Genomic DNA, 17,165 nt, shown 5'->3' with positions numbered 1-17,165 from the left:
AAATGAGGGCGATGAATGGAATATTTATGCAGCCCCACGACCACTACCAACAATATATACTGTATATTTTCTAGATTTAACACAGTAGCTACACCTGAAGGTTAAGATGTCGACCATGAACTGTAATAGCCTCTGTTTGCATCCAGCTGGAGTCCTTTGATGTGGGTCCAAGACCACCCTAAATCAACCTGCTAGAAAGCCTTTACTGAGGGTCCTTCTGACAAAAACACACACACACACACACACACACACACACACACACACACACACACACACACACACACACACACACACACACACACACACACACACACACACACACACACACACACACACACACACACACACACACACACACACACACACACACACAATATATATATCACTTGATAACATAAAAATGTGTTAAAGGGGCACCACCAATTTTGCACATAAAGGTCAGTTTTATCGTTGCTGAACCTGTAAAACAGCAGTATGATGTCTGTCTGTGACTCTGGGTTAGTTTTCTAAAGTGGAGCATTGAGTTTGAAAGATGATGGCATTTAACCAGCAAGGAAGTTTCGATAAAATACTTAATTAGCATTGTGGGAATTGGAGAATCCAGCATTTGTCAGGGTTGTCACACACAAGAGACTAAAAGAGAGGATATCTGCACCTCTGATTATTGTCTAATTTCTGTCTCTTGTGAGTCCCTGAAGTTTATGACAATACCGCATCATATTACAAGAGCACCCCTTTAAAGATTATGCACCATGTAAATAAGTATACGATCATAACCAAGACTCAGGATTGGGTAAATATGCAAATCTCCCTTAAGGCTGATACAAGTGAGTTCTTAAGCATAGTCCCATTTCCAACTAAAGGCCCTGATTACAGTGTAAGCACAATATTTCTCATTTATTGAGTTTTTAAAGTTTTTTCAGCCTCAACCTCAGCTCAACCAAGTCATTTCATTAGTTGCACCACTTGGTGGCGCTGAGGAGCTGTTTGCGCAGCATCTGGCATCATGCCGGGGGTCAGAGCCACAAACCCTGGGAAAAGCAGTGCTTTGTCCATATAAGGCTGCAATCCATCCGCTTCCCTCTTCCTCCCCAGCTCCCTTCCTCTGTCTTTCTCAGACCTGAGGGATATTTACAGAGAGAGTGCCTCGGCCAGCCTGCCCTTCCTTATTAGGAGCTCAGCTTGTTGTCGGTACTTTTACCCTGCAGGACAGTGGTCCATCTCTTTGCTCTCAGATGAGACAAACAGATGGATGACTGGTGTTAACTACACTTAAGTTCAAACGGACAGGAGCTCAAACGACGGCACTCGCAGCTCTTTTACCCAGACGTCTCCTCAGCACTCATCCAGCATATAACGACGCTCATTTCTACCATGTCAGTCAAGATGTACTGTTCACCTGGGAGCAGCAGATTAATGTAACAGTCCAAACATACTGTAAATACATCTGTGTTGCCCTGTTTCCTCTGTTATGCTCACTGTGTTGCAGCTGTTCTGTTCCTCTTTCCCCCTCCCTCTCCTCAGTGATGTCGAACATCTGGCTACCAGAAAACAGAACAACTGTATGTCAGGATGATACAATGTGGGTAAAGCAGCACAAAAGCAAACAACCAGTTGACCAAAAACTCTCAAAAGTAGAATATGTGATGACTTCATCGATCGCAACATGTTATCGAAGAAGCCGGGAAGCCATGAAGGATTCAGTGTGATGTACGGGAACAACATTAGGATGCATCCTTGTAATGGAAAATTCAATCAGTACTTTGGTGAACAAAGTACAAAATAACCAGGCAGTCGCTACAAACACACTTTTGTTTTTTAATTAGGGTGCAGACATCCATCCAATATATTAGAAAACCAACATGTGAAGAAAGGCTACATGGAATTTTACTTCAAAGGGGGGTATTATTCAAGACTAATATTTATACACATGTAATATACATAACCACGCTCTCTTGCAAGAGAGGAACTGACAATGAAAAACTATGAAAATAATATCTTTATCAATGGTAATAATTAAAACCATCCGTAGCATAATAGGCTTTGACAGAACAGCAATGTTTATAATTGTGCAATGACCTTTGACCTTCAGCTATGGGTAACTTCTCCCTCCACTTAATAAGTGCGAGGGCGCTGTTCTGAAATGAGTTTTTCTGCGTGGAGGACGGGCAAAGCGTTGCACATCTTTTTTGCTTTGCAGAGAGTAAAGTGCTGTGGTCGACTGACCTGGTTCAGGCGGTCATTTTTAAGAGCATGGAGTGTGTCTGTGGTCACAAAAACAAAAATGTATGTGGGGAAGTGCATAGGTGGAGAGGTAGGTGGGTTCAAACTCTTGCATGTGGAAACAAAACAACCCAACGGAGCTTCGTGGGCTTCCCCCCCGTCGTCGGGACGGTGCTTAATGTAAAGACTGAGCCTTAAATGCGTCTTCTTTTTTTGATGAACGACACCAAAACATTTACTGCTTGACAACACGTTAGATTTGAACTGTGAGTGGGGTAAATTCGTGAATGTGTGACGTGAGTGTGTTCACAAAAAAATAAATACTTAGTGGGAGCATTAAGGCCCAAGCTGCCTTGCGCGCTCGTGGAATGTGCACGGAGGAAGTATGTGATGCACGCATAGGAATGTGTGTGCACGTTAATGTTCCCCTGATGCACAGTCGTCGTAGATGTTTCGCGTGTTGCACCCGCCGCGGGCTTTTTCTGGCTGTTGTCGAGTCTCACGTTGCTACTGTGGGAGCCTCCGAACATAGCCACAGGCCTTCATGCCGTAGGTCTTGTTGTGATGAACGGGCAGTAAGGCACACAAAAGCCACTCCAGCTGCTCACAGAGAGGCATCACGATCCAAGTCAAGCTGTGGTGTTCATGTACATAGGACATTCTGCTGCCTCCCCCCCTCCTCTCTCACACTCTTTGGCACTGGGAGGAATGTGTAGAAGCAGGGAGGGTTGGAGGGGGGGAGGGGGGAGGGTGTTCCCTGCTCTTCGTGTCTCGCTCTCTCTCTCCGTCTATTTGGAAAGTTTACTGATGACACGGATCAGTGCTCCATTTTCATCTTTAAGACGCTGGTTGTCTGCTCTCAGGTCGACCAGAACCTGGTGGTTACAAATTTGAGCACACATTAGAAGAAAAGTTAAAACCAGTTTGATGATTTTATTTCTTGTACTTATGTTGCTGGATTAGGAGACATTGGATGGTTAGAGTTTACATTATAGGCAGTTTTCACAGCAGACAGTTAAAAGTTTGTCAGGCGACCAGCAGAGAGTCCAGTTCAAATACTGAAGTTACCTTTAGACGGAGCCTTAAAGAAAAGGACTTTACATATTCATTCTGTATTACTGGAGAGACAATTATGAGACAAAATTATGAGAGTGGCCAGATCAGGTTTGAGGTAAAACAGAAAAATCCATTAATGTGAAAAACAACCAAATTAATCACACGTAACAGAAATTGATGATGACGTCGCTTGAAAACAGGCTGAGAGAGGGTGTGCTGTATAAAGCCTCCACAACACTGCTGCCTGCACAAGCTAAAGCCAGGCTAATCAAGCAGGAGCATGCAAAGTGTCTGCGGCCACGATAAGACTCGTCTCCTCACCTTTAGCTCCTCCTCCAGCTCTGCCAATCGCCGCTCCAACATCCTCCGGTCCTGACGGCAGGGAAATGTGAGGGAGAGAGAAGGTGATGTAGAGAGGAAGGACCACAAATGGTGAGTGAAAACAGGTGAGAAGGTGGTTCAGGTGGAGAGAAGAGAGTAGAGAGAGAGCGTCAACAGACAGCAGGGGTGGCAGTAGTGAGGCAGTTGAAGCTACAACAACAGGTAACACCATCACCGGGGGATGCATTACCTTTCTCTCCAGGTCCAGCAAGGCTGAACAGTCAGTGAAGCGCTCCTGTCTCTGTTGGATACAACAAATCAGTAACATTAACATCATCGCCACAGCAGTAGGTTTGCGTGAACACTAGAAGGCCTGTGCACTAAAACACATTATGAATATTTAAAATTACAACCTGCTATATATTTTGATCATTTGAATTTTCAATTAAAGCAAAACAATAACCGCAGTGTTCACAGGTAACAATTACAGGATGATGGTAAAGGGTAAACGTGTCACCGAAGTCATAAAGTTAATCAGTTACAGAGCATGAACTATGTCGGCTGAAATTAGCTAACGTTAGCCAGCTTCAACTACTGGTCATACCAGACCAAGTTAGGCTGCAGGGGCACTGATGACAGCAAGGATGCATCGCACTGTTAATGGACTTTTCATCTGTATGAACACTTAATTAGTTCTTCTTTCAAAAGTTCCACATTTTCACTTTAATGTCACACGATAAAGATAAAACTGAGATCCAAATCTTCATTGAAGAAACACAAGAAAAAGACGTTTTGTTTCCACATTAGGGTGAATAGAATACGGTTTGTGTCGACAGCAGAACAAGTGATAGCCAACACTGGCCACAATATAGAACCTGTTTAACTTAGTGTGTCGTCACCTGTGTGGCCTTTTCCAGGTCCAACCTGGTCTGACTGATAATCCTCTGGGTGTCCTGCAGCTGAGACTGGAGTTGACTGTTTTCTCTTGAGACCTCCTCGAACAACTGACGCAGAAAAAGGCACAAATCGGTAAATAACTGGGCCAATCAAACAAGAAAAACACATTTTCTGACCTCCATCAGTTCTGTCTGCTGACCTTCTTAAAATCTTTGGCATCAGAGCCTCCTCCCCGGGTGCAGTCGTTAAAGGACCTGAGTATACGAGCAGAGGTCAGAGACACTGCTATCATTGAGACTGTGCTGACAGAATGAAGAAAGAGGGAAAATCAAACAGGTCAAAGGCTGAAATCATACCTGGAACTCAAGTGTTGGTCCGTCTGTAAACAGAGAAGACAAGAAAAAGAGTTACGTCGATGTCACACGCACACACACACACGCACGCACGCACGCACGCACGCACGCACGCACGCACGCACGCACGCACGCACACACACGCGCACACACACACACACGCACACACGCACACACGCACACACGCACACACGCACACACCTGTGGATCCAGCCCACTGCCTGAGAACTCCTCCTCTCCACTGGGATCATTATCATCACTCTGCGGAGGACACAGACAATACATCATGTTCTTTCAAAACACTAAAGTCAAGTTAGTTTTGTTTTTTTGTTTTTTTTCATTCCTGCATCAAATTTCCAAATCAAATCAAAAACCCCACCTCACGCCCAATGTCAGCTGGGATCGGCTCCAGCCCCCCCGCGACCCCGACAGGGACAAGATGAACGAATTAAATAAAAAGTGATGTTCGCGGTGTTTACCTCCCCGGTCCTCTGTGCCTTCCTTCTGGCCCGAGCTTGCCTCCTCTCCCTGCGCTCCCTGGCCCATCGCTCTGTCTCGCTCTCCCCTGTGCTGGCCTCAACATCTGGAATGAAGCCACACAGCACTCATTTAAGCGCAAATCCAATATTTCAACAAACACCACAAGCTGTACGTTTTGCGAGAAGAGGTAAGTGTTGATGTGTACCTCTCCTGTCAGATGTCTGAGGGCGTGGAGTGCCAGCGGGCTGTGTGAGGCCCAGCAGGTCAGACTTCTGCAGACTGGCAATACGAGACCTCCAGCTCACTTCCTGTAAACACAGTACCCCCCGCCATGTGATGTCACGTGACATTATATAAGAGCAGCCAACACAGGCCTATAACTCTGATATATGGCTCTCACCCCCTCCTCTCCCTTCTTTGCTTTTGCCTCCTTCTCTTTCTCCTTCTCTTCCTCCTCCTTCTTTTCTCTCCCTTTGTTGTCCGTCTTCATTGTCTTCTCTGCCTCCTGCAGATCAGTTAGCGTCACCCCCTTGATGTGGAAGAGGAAACACAGACTTATGCACCGGCCTGACGGACATCACTTCTGTGAACATGAACATCTGAGGTGTTTAAACCTGAGTGGAGCGGCGGGACTGCCGTGCGTGTCTGGAGCGAGCCTTCCTCTGTGCCTCTGCCTCCTCGTCCCGCACTGGTGTCAGATATGATCTACACAAGACACACACTTTTAGATTCAACGCAGCACCATGCACACAGTTTACAAACACTGCCGCCACCCTACACACACACACACACACACACACAGCATGGCTCACTTGCGCCTCTGCTTGGCCTCCTGTTCGCCTGTGGTCACGGTGTTCCGAGAGTTGGAGGTGGTGTCGGCAGACTGATCCTTCTTTTTTGTCGGTTCCTGAGGATGTCTTAGGGAGAAATATAAGAGGTGAGGTTAGTATCAGATCAGATAAGTATCACATCATTGGAAAATATTTATGAAAATGAAATACCTCTGGGCCAAGACACTATTAAGGCGGCTGAGTCCAGCAGAGCCTGTTCCTGTACTAGCTGAGGTCACGGTGGGGTCATCCAGTCTCTTTCCATACGATGAGCTAGAAACAAGACAAAGACCGTTGGAAACACAAAGGCATCTTTCACAGCCACACAACTTAGTATTCAAAGCTGGGGGAATGCAATAAGCTGTGACGCAGCAATAACAAAATCACACACAAACGTGTAAACAAATACAAGACGGGCAGTGAACAGCATGACTGACCTGTGAAGCAAAGAGGGGGTGGAACTAGTGAGATCATTCCCTGATTGACTATGAAGGCGCCGGGTGTAAGAGGAGCTACGACTTAGCCAACTGAGGGAAAGACGGGGTGACAAGGGCACATATGCAGTGACTCAGAAAAACAGATTCTGGTTTCACAAACGCAGGAGTATACGAGAGCACCGACCCACCTGTTGGAGTTGTCAGGGCTGCTGTCTGGAATACTGAAGAGTCTCCGTGTCGGGATGGGCGGTACCCGAGCGAGCCTCGGCTCCTGAGAAAGACGGGAGATCGAGATTGGTTCATGAGTTTTTTTATGCGACTCTTTATTTACAGTCAGGTTAGATTTATAAAACAATAACGGGTTTCATGAGTGTATAGATCCTTAAATCATGTGAGCAGCGGTGTGTGTACCCTGGTGTCAGCCTCAGAGCTAAGGCGGGGACTGGAGGCAGAGCGGGTCATGCCAAGGACGGTCTCCGGTGGTCTGGTGGGGTCCTGGCCGGAGTCAGACAGTCCAACTGAGCCCAGAGTCACCGAGCTGCCTGCCTTCCTCAGAGACGTTCTCCAGGAGCCAGGGGCCTCAGGGGCCAGGGGCTTGCCTGGGTCCTGCTGCAAAGACCGGCAGAAGTCATCACCTGTATTGTTCAGTATTGTCCTACAGCTAAAACACACACTTGATATTTCCAATATAACGTCTCTATAGATTACCTTTTTCACTTGGCTTGCAGCAGTACTTGTTGACATGGAGGTAGGAAGCAGGCTGGTGGCGTTGCGTTTGTTGTTCAAGTTGTTTATGATCTCTCTGTTTTTCGCTTTCTCTGCAACAGTGCAAAGGTCAAAAAGGATTGTAATTAATAAATTAATAGTAGCATCTGAAATATAACTTCTCTCAAATATTATTTGTATTTAACATACACAGACTCTCTTCAAAATACAGACACCAGCAACTTCTCTTACCCGACTCCGCGTCGCTCTCTGATTCGCTCTCCTCCTCCGAGCTGGAGCTGCTGGAGGCCTTCCCCTGGCTCTGAGGCTGGCTTTGTCCCGTCTGGCCTTCCTCCTCCTCGTCCTCCGCCGGGCTGCTTTGCAGAGCGGGAGGTGGGTGCTTCTCTCGCTCGTGGAGGCAGAACTTCTCCTTACTGCTCATACGAGAGATAGAAGTCCTGCAGGGGCGGGGCCAAGGTGGGGTGGAACAACAGGTGGCATGCAGGGAGCTGATCAGTGAAGGCAGTCATTCCACGTGCAGCCAATTAGAGCGGGCATGCGCCGATCAACACATCGGTGGGTGGAACAGTGGGTCACTTTTTGTGATGTGTAGCACTGCTGTCTTATCTCGAGATCCCCATTTAGCCAACTTCGACCTACAGCTTTTTACTTTATCACTTATTTTCTTTAATCTATCCTCAATTTGTGATGCAAACTTTACACAAACCAGCAGGGATAAAATAGAAACAAAACATCCAAACAAATGTGTTCCAACCACATACTGTATACTACAACGTACTTAATGTTTGAACTGATTTATCCAAAGGAATAATATGTTTATTAATCATTAAAAAATTGTTATTGTTATTCTTTGTGGCAGAGATGCTTTAATAAGTTGATTAATGTTCTCCCTCTTTGTTGCAGGGGAAGACTTAAGCATCCATTAAAACCATGTTTATATTTAAGTTCATATTTTAGATCTATCAGTTCACTTCTCAAATGTGTACACACTATGTACTGAAAACAGCAACATTTAGTATACAGTATGAAACTGGGGCACAGAATGACGCCGCCTGCTACATCTATCCAGTGTAGCGTCAGTGGATAGAAGCAGCAAGGTTCAAAGGAATGCTGGGACTGCTAACATCATACCTGCATGCAAACTACTGGTACTGGGATTACTGGGATTCAGCTGAGGAACAGCGTAGCGTGTGCCCACATACACACACACAAACACATGCCCGTACGCCAACACGCTGGCACTGACCTGCGTGTGCGAGCTGGTACCATGGAGATTTGCGGGCTGGTCTCAATAACAGGAGTCTGTTTCTCTTTCTCGCTGCGTAACTGAAGAGGAATATAAACATACATAAACACAGAGAACATTCGCCGCTGTGAAACTATCAATCATATCAGGTTTATCTAACTGAGTGAGGTAGTTGTGGAGCCTCTGTGGAGGCAGACTCACAGCATTCTGCTTCTTCTGCAACTCCTCCAGAGTGTCCGCGAGGTTCTCGTCTGCAACATCTAAAGGTGTTTGGCCCTACAAGGACATTCACGGTGCATCGTCAGTCATGGCACAAATAAAGGCTTCAATTTACATAACAGTTTATGCAAAGGAAAGGTCTTTTGTCTCGCGCTCACCACATTGTTGACGGCACCCATATCACACATGTGGTCAGCCAGCAGGGAGCACGCCTCCTCCTGCCCCCAGTGAGCTCCTGCATGCAGGGGCGTCCACCCGTCGATGTCCCTGCTGTCCACGTCCACCCCACACTGTAACAGAACTCTGGAGAGGGGAGGTAAGAGGGGAGGGAAGCAAACAAGTGCGGGAGAAGATGGGGAATATCCAGGAGGAGCAGTTAGACTTGGTGTGATACCAAATTAAAACAGCCAACAGGCTGTCATTGCTCTCGTGTGGCGAGTGATCCTCACTTAAGGACTTCGATGTAGCCTTTGGCAGCGGCGACGTGCAAAGCGGTGGCCTTGGTGTTTGGATGAGGTGTGAGGGTGCCACCTCCTGCCAGCACCGCCATGGCGTCCTGGAGCATGACCCTCTCCTCCTCCTTCCTGGCATTGTCCACGTCTATTGCTGTGATGCACAAGTGAAGACATACACACACAAAAATTAGACCTTTGAAAATCCCCTGTCAGTTAAATCTATAACATATACTGTAAGCTGCAGACAAAGACAAAATATTCAATTTCATCCCTGATTTCAGTTGCATGATGGCAATGTGCGTGTTTGACAGTGATAAAGATATAAGCCTGGAGCCTCAGTCAATGAAGGTCACAGAACATTCGGTACATTGTGACTCTGTCCTCGTTTCTATCTTGTCTATTTTTGTCTTCTCTGAGCGAGACGTGTGCTTTAAACATGGCCGCTTGTAAAAACAGGACAAAAAAAGCAAAGCAGGTTTTGGGGCTATAGATTTATGAGAATGAGTTAAGATTTTTTTCGCTCCAAGTAGCCTGAGCTCTGAATGAGTTCCTAATTTATTCTGCTCCTAAAAAATTAACTGCTGCCAAAGCTTCTGAGAACCCCTCATTCAAACCACATGGTGTCTATAGTTTTAGTAAACATCTGCCCTGCGCAGCTCACAGTATTTCAAACATCAGCAGCCATCATGTTTTCATTTGCAAATTATGATGTGTCAAATCCTTTTTTTTGTATTCACTACTCGTCCATGCAACTATCAACTGCATAAAGATCAAATTAAAATACAGTAATTAATTAAAATACTGAAACTTTCAGTCCCATAATGGTATCAAGGTGGCACATTCAACTAGCTTGTTTTGGTCAATTAACAGTTAAAACTTAACAAAACATAAAGATATTCAATTTCCAATGATAAAAAAAAAAAACAGAAAAGGCAAATCCTCACATCTGAGAGCAGAAAGCAGCGAAGGATTGGCAAATGCCCTTGCTTAAAAATGACTTAAAGGACCCATATTGTAAAAAGTGAGATTTCAATGTGTAGGTTCTTTAATCATAAAGCAGGTTATAATGCTGTATAAATACTGTGAAAAGTATATAAAAACTAAATCCACAGAGAAATGTACACAGCCAGCCCGTATTCTGCCTGTGCCTTTAAAGGAGCCGTCAGAACTTCTGTACGGTTCTGGTGACACAAATATACTATATATAGGTAGAAAGTGATATATACTGTGAGTTTATATATATAGGACGATGCAGAGACGCTGAGAGTGCAGATGCAGACCCAGAAACACTGACGAATCAGAGGAGACTGGGCTTTTTTAGGAGGGCTTCTTAAAGAGATAGGCTCTAAAATGGGGCGTTTCAGAAAGAGGTCAAACCCAGGTATATTCAGAGATACAGTATGAGAAATATAATGTGTTTTTTAAACATGAAAGCATGTAAACATGTTCTTGTAGCAACCCAAAATAAAAGCATAAACCTGAAAATAAACAAAACATGGGACCTTTACTTAAAAAGATTATTGGGGACAGGTCTCAACAGGACAGACAAGATGCAGCAGTTGACTTTGAGTTGGAGTGAAGATGTTAATGTCGGCACTGAGCGATTCCTCACCTTGTTTTTTGATTTCACCTTTGAGAAGTCTCTCCATGGCGTCTTCTGTGGCCACGTCCAGAGGAAGCTCTCCTTCACTGTTCACTGCCCCAACGCGAGCACCGTGCTCTATCAGGTATCTTTTAAAAAATAAAAGCATACAGTGTTGAGTTGAGAATGAAAAGTTAAACCTGAATAAAATAATACATATTAAAGTTCTTTAATGTATAAACACTGAAAACAGCATTGTTAATATTATAACAATGTAATACACATTATTAACCATTTGAATACTGACTCGACGTTGATGTAAAGACTTTGGGGTATTTATTTTATAAATGGCAGTGCTGTGTCAGTGATGCTCAGCACTCACTTAGTGATCTGGATGAAGCCGCAGGAGGCTGCAGCGTGCAGAGGAGTCCAGCCCTCGTTGTCCCCTCTGTTGACGTCACTCCCGCTCTCCACCAGAAACTGCACCATCTCAGCATTTTCATCAATGCAGGCCTGCCAGAGGACACACAGCCACATGACACACTCCCGCCCAGACGGATTGCTATATAAGTGTTTATTGTTGGCCGTTTATTATGAGAATCCCCACAATGCACATAAAAAAACAAAAACAGAAACCAGACAGCCCACGTCAGTCAGACTCGCAGTAGAGAAGAGCTTAGACTCACTTCATTTGGGTTTGTTGTCAAAGTCAAAACTTCCCAAATCTATTAAATTCATCTAAAGCACTGGGGCTAAAACAATGACTACTGTGTCTACTTGTGATTACTTTCTGTTAAGTGGGCTGCTCAAAGCCCTCAAGGACTTTCCAAAACAGTCATTTTGTGGCGTGAGGGAAACAGCAAATCCATTTAGCTGCTTTTCCTGAAGCGAGGTCGAGTTGAGATCCCAATGTGATCCGACACAAGTCCCGAGATGAATCCCATGAGGACCCCATGGTATAATGTTATGATATGTGGCTTTAATATTTATGGGAAAAACCTCAGAGGGTAAGATCTGGATGTGCCACTTTTTCCAAGTGAACTGTTTCTATACCAGACAAAAAAGCTCTGGTTATTACAGCCATAATTTAAAAAGATGCTGAAATGATCACGGCTGAAAAAAGTGTCTCTCCACACTTACAGACTTTTTTCCCAACTCATCAAGTATGTGTTGTCACTGCCATCAGCGTCTGAAACCGAGGCTCGGATTACAACACACAGAGAGGGGGAGTGACTTAATTCTCTGCTCAGGACGCCATTACTCCACTTTATCTTCTCACAGAAAATATTTGTTTACTGCTATAACAATGCTCTAGATGTCCAGTACAGAAAAAAGTCATGCAATTTTAATATTGTTTCAGTCTGTTTTAAATTAAAACGTATTTCAAGAATTTCCTAGATAGAGAGTTAACATGAAACAAGCCAGCATGTGGTAGACCTCTGCGCTAGTATCAAAGGTAGTATAGAAAGATTGCAATAACCTTTAAGTTTTATTCTTCAATTATTGAATTAAATTGTTCAATTATTGCAGTGTTCATTAGCAAATAGGGATGTAACGATACATTGATCTGGATCAATATATCGATTCAATGATCAATGATGCAATATCCTCATTGCAAAGAGAAAACCTCTTAGTATCGTATTTAAGACGTGCCTTTAATTTGAAATTCCCACTTTATATCTATACTTTTTATCAAAAACAATAGTTTGTCCTTCATTTAAAAAGGTGCCTTTCTTGAAATACTGAAAAAAAAGTAGGCTGGGGTGACCTCCACACGCCTCTCAGCCCAATACGAGAAACAACAATGTTTTTCCGCGGCCACATGCACCAACAAGCACGTGTGTTTATATTGTGCATTTTGTGGACTTGTGTAATAGTTAAGCCTATGGTCCTTTGTTGTTCTTAATTGGTGTTTTGTTTTTATGACATGGTGGAAGCTAAATAAATGATTGTGGTCAATAAAGGATTAAAATTCGTATCTTTGCATAGAAAATAGTTGTTTGCTGCTTCATTACTGTTCTGAATATTGAGTACAGTGCATTTAAATGTCTGGAAGAGCCCAGTAATTAAATGGTGAAATCATATTTTAGTTGCTTTTTGTGAGTTAGCATGAATGTTAAATGGGCATTTGATATCATCTCATATGCATTGCAGGCCATTGCAAAGTGAAATTGTATCGCAGCAGATATCAACTAATGTCATACCGTCCAAAGAATCGATATAATATTGTATTGTGATAACATTTGTGATGTATAACACTAACTCTAAAGCAGATAAAGATTAGCTTAAACTGGAAGAACATTGAGCTTTTGGTCAAATAAGAAATGCTGCAAAATATAACTGATCATGGCAGAAACTCATGTTAATGCCCATAAAAATCCCCAGAGCCCATGGTAATGTCGTCATGTTGTTGATTATTTTTTCTGAAAATAGTTTTTCAAATCAGAACATATTAATAGAAATTATATAAAAAAACAGCCAAACGCAGCAAATCATCACATTTGTGAAGCTGGAAACTTAAAATATTTTGCACTTTTTCTTGATAAATGACTTTAATAATTAAACTATTCCAAAAATATTTGATAGATTTACGTTATTATTTTGTTGCATGACTAAGCACTCCTGCATTAAGCACACAGAAAGTTTATTTATTATGTATTTAGGAAAATAAGGGTGTCAGGGGTCAATTATAGACAAAAACAAGAGTCTACAGCATGTTCACCGTCTTAGCTTAGCATGCTAACATTTACTAATTAGCACTAAACACAAAGTATAGCTGAGAGTGATGGGAATGCCTTTCCTTCTGCAGGCATTTGGTCATAAACCAAAGTATTATTGAACAAATACAGTTTGATCTGCAGGTGGCACTCGATGAAAAGTTAAGGGATCATAAAAGTCATTTCAATTCATCCTGAGGGGGACCTCGAATATCTGTGCCAAATGTTATGACAATCCATCCAATTTCACTGTGAAAAAAACACTAATTTCAACCTCATGCTATGCAATGTCAGGGGATCAACAAAGTCAGTAGGATTTATCCTCTTACAACCATAAATATCTGTACATGACAACCCATGAAATGGTTGTAGAGATATTTCACTCTGGAACAAAGTAGTGCACCGACCATTCCTCGAGTCGGGCCGCTGACACGGCTAAAAATACTGAAGCACTGTAAACCAGCAGGTCGATCTAAAACAGACATAAATGTTCACAAACATATTAGTGATTCTAAGATTATTCTGTACTGCTGTAAAAAAAAGGGGGGGGGGGGGCAGACACATAACCTACTATAACTTTTTATTGGAAAATAATTAAATCAACCTTTTTGTTTTTTTATTTACCACTGTGATACTATCTAAACAATGTTTCTATGTCCGATTTCATCACTAACAGCTGATGAGGTGGCGTCTGCTCAGAAGACTGCACTAAAGTGACTGCGTTTCAGGCCATTCACCACCATCAGCTCCTCTGCAGGACATCACAGCAGCAAGTGTCTGCAGTCACACAAAACCTTGTCCATCAGGATGTCTTAAGCCACCTAAGAGGCTTTGCTTTGGGGCTAAATCAACTAATCACAAAGCTGCTACAAGTCTCCACCCTCCTTCATAATATAAGATAATTAGTCAGGTAGTAGGGTGGAAAGGGGCTGGACGAACAAATACGTGGTCGTCTTAAGAGTCTGAGACGAGGCTCGTAGTACAAAGCAGAGCCAGAAACTTGGAAGTCAAAAGCGGCGTTCGCTGGCAGCAGAAGGGGGGATCCCTCTGAACAAGTGGGTGCTCCACGCTGAATGAATGAACAGAAGGGCACTTCTCGCGTCCTCTGCGTTACGAGGGGGTGCACACACACACACACAGCCTCCCAGCAGACTCCTTCACTGGGTCATCAAGTGACTCATTGTGGAAATCGCCTTTGACAACAGCAGCTTGTGCTGTTTGAGGAATGTTTTCCATTTCTTCATCCGAAATCCCTAAAGTCCCCACCATGGGGAATTGGCAAGGGGAAGGAGAAAGAGAGACAGAGAGAAGAGGAGGAGGAGGAGGAGAAAGGGGGCAAAGGAGAGAGAAAGCATAGTGGGGAAGACAGAAAGGCTTTGGATGGAGAGGATGGAAAGTTTGGAGAGTGTGGGCCTATATTTAATTCTGGTTGCCAGGCAACCGATGAGCAACAGGGGAGAAAAGGATGGAGGGCAGGAGAGGGACCACACCGAGAGACAGGCCGACATGTGGATCAACCAAGGGAGGGTGCGTTCACCTTACATCCAGGCAGGAACATGCTCAGTGACTCATCTGAACCGGTCATGGGAAAGTAACTTCATCAAATACACCCCGACTGGCTTAAATGAGGGGGAAAACACCAATCATCTCCACGCATGACGTCAACTGCGAGCGCCTAGCTCGTGAAAATTAAAAGCACAAGGTCTTTTATGCTTAAAAGCTTGCTTATATATCAAAGTTAAGTCCATACAAGTGTGGATTCAAAAGAGGCATCATAAAAGCTAAGGAAATACTGCATCAGTGAGGGCTTGTGTGACAGTGATGCTGTCCAGACTGCTGCTCTGTGTTATGACTGAAGTCAAGGGGAGGGAGGGACCTTAAGCTGCATTAAGACTGAACATGGCTCAGAAGAAGTGCAGCCAATTTGGGACATGCAGAAGCAACAGTCCTCAAACTGAGATTCAATTAAACTGATCCTGCCATACATCCCCATGTCGGTAGTGATAGTCAACAGGCTTCCATTTTGCTTTCTTCCTTGAGGAAAAAGACCTGTTGTTGTTGATGAAAATGACCCTTTTTCACTCCATCAGGGACTGTGTGTGAGTCAGTGCCTTTTTACTGCCTGATGATCCCATAGACCTTGAGGTGACGTGTTTTTACTGCCCTCTGCTCATCACTATCTTCATATCTATATTATATGCTAGAAAAAGAAGCCTTTGACTTCCTAATAAACCGTGTGGACGGCCCAGCCAACAGAATAATAAAGTAACACACACAGGCCAGAAAACGCTGCTGGGACTTTTAAAAAACAATCTAACTGGAGATGATACAGTGACGGGTTTAGTTTACAGTAACTTAAGATGTAAAAGCAGCGGAAATCAGAAGATTAACTGTACTTTTTTAAACCACTAACTTACTTAAGTCCACGATAAGTTAACGCTTCTTCGCTGTGAGGATAATTAACGGATAAACGTTGAACCGTTGCCACCAGTTGAGCGACAGTTAGCCGCAACTCAACGGCCATAAACTGAAACACACGTCCCTAAATAAACCGTTACAGTTCGAAAGTAACCGTCCTACCTGATGTAGCGCTGTCAGTCCGTCTATATTGGCGTGGTTGATGTCAGCTCCCTGCCGGAGGAGCGCTGCCACCTCCTCCCGGTCTCCGGCGGAGCAGGCGGCCATAAACACGGCTCCTTGGGCGAACCGGACTGTTGCCCTCCGCGTCCCAGAACCGCTCAAAGTTTCCCGGGCCTCCGAGCCCGTCTGATCCGTCTCCGAGCCCAGCCATCGCTGCAGCTGATCCTGCCGTCGCTGTTTGGCAGCTTCGGACCGGGAATGGTCAGTGGCCGCCATCTTCCCTGGTCTATCCCGGACAGATTCAGCTCATGGTACGAGGAGAAGCGGAGTGGCTGGTTTGGGGTTGGAGTCTGCCCCGGGCCGTGCCCCCTGGCGGAGACACACCGGAACCGCAGCCGTAAACAGCCAACTCCGACTGAGTGGCAGTCCCATGCTGCCTTCAAGGACTATTCGGAAAGTACCAACTCAGTGGAAGGGACACTGTATTTTCAATGTTTTCTTTACAACGGTCAAAAAATAAATACAAAAGTAGTGTAATTTTCTCATAGACTAGGCTATGAATTAATAACAATTACCGTTTTAGCTAGATTAAAAACAACATCAACAACACAAACAATAAGTCTACACAAAAACAACACATAAATGGTTTATTATAAAGATGAGATATTTTACTAATATTTGTTAAAGAACTTATAACCTGTTTACACTTCCGCTACCGTTTTCCCTTCCTACTTTGTATTTATGTAATGTGATCATGTGCTTTGTGTTTCTGTGAGGTGCTACAAAACCTTAGGGGACAAATAAAGTGATTGATTGATTACATCACATGACAACACACACACACAAACACACACACACACACACACGCGCACGCACGCACGCACGCACGCACACACACACACACGCACACGTACGTGACACTAACTCATTATAGACCCAGTGTGCCTGGGTGAGAATTAGAATAAAGAGGTTGATTTGAGCCCCACAAAATTGTTATATTATAGTATAATTATATTATCGTAAATTTAATAAAATAAAATAAA

General features: G+C 44.0%; 1 protein-coding gene across 5 annotated transcripts; it reads right to left on the bottom strand.

Moving 5' to 3' along the window:
* Positions 1–1,860: 1,860 nt before the first annotated feature.
* LOC310948791 (protein phosphatase 1 regulatory subunit 12A) lies at positions 1,861–16,410 on the bottom strand. Of its 5 annotated transcripts, none has more exons than XM_083916030.1 (25): positions 16,123–16,410; positions 11,208–11,338; positions 10,856–10,974; positions 9,238–9,394; positions 8,947–9,091; positions 8,771–8,845; positions 8,570–8,649; positions 7,555–7,760; positions 7,306–7,415; positions 7,009–7,206; positions 6,786–6,868; positions 6,598–6,687; positions 6,332–6,433; positions 6,143–6,247; positions 5,945–6,035; positions 5,731–5,859; positions 5,536–5,638; positions 5,330–5,433; positions 5,052–5,111; positions 4,854–4,876; positions 4,697–4,751; positions 4,500–4,604; positions 3,851–3,901; positions 3,601–3,651; positions 1,861–3,098 (listed from the first exon to the last, which is right to left on the bottom strand). In XM_083916030.1, the coding sequence occupies exons 1-25, from the start codon at positions 16,396–16,398 to the stop codon at positions 3,012–3,014; spliced, it is 2,736 nt and encodes a 911-aa protein (XP_083772156.1). In that variant the 5' UTR covers positions 16,399–16,410; the 3' UTR covers positions 1,861–3,011. The 5 variants fall into 5 exon arrangements, with proteins under 5 accessions (XP_083772156.1, XP_083772157.1, XP_083772158.1 ...); XM_083916031.1 differs by having other exon boundaries at positions 7,009–7,203; XM_083916032.1 differs by having other exon boundaries at positions 7,555–7,736.
* Between the last annotated feature and the right edge of the window lie 755 nt (positions 16,411–17,165).

Source organism: Echiichthys vipera, assembly GCF_963691815.1.
Source record: "Echiichthys vipera genome assembly, chromosome: 7".
In the NCBI taxonomy this organism is placed as follows: Eukaryota; Metazoa; Chordata; class Actinopteri; order Perciformes; family Trachinidae; genus Echiichthys; species Echiichthys vipera.
The sequence above is the reverse complement of the archived record's forward strand: the minus strand, read 5'-3'. Positions and strand labels throughout refer to the sequence as shown.

Coding starts and splice junctions, on each gene's coding strand:
- LOC310948791 (XM_083916030.1), bottom strand. CDS start 16,398: ATGGCGGCCACTGACCATTCCCGGTCCGAAGCTGCCAAACAGCGACGG. Junction 10,975..11,207: donor GGCTTCATCCAGATCACTAA/GTGAGTGCTGAG, acceptor ATTTTTTAAAAG/ATACCTGATAGAGCACGGTG. Junction 3,099..3,600: donor AGCTGGAGGAGGAGCTAAAG/GTGAGGAGACGA, acceptor TGTAACCACCAG/GTTCTGGTCGACCTGAGAGC.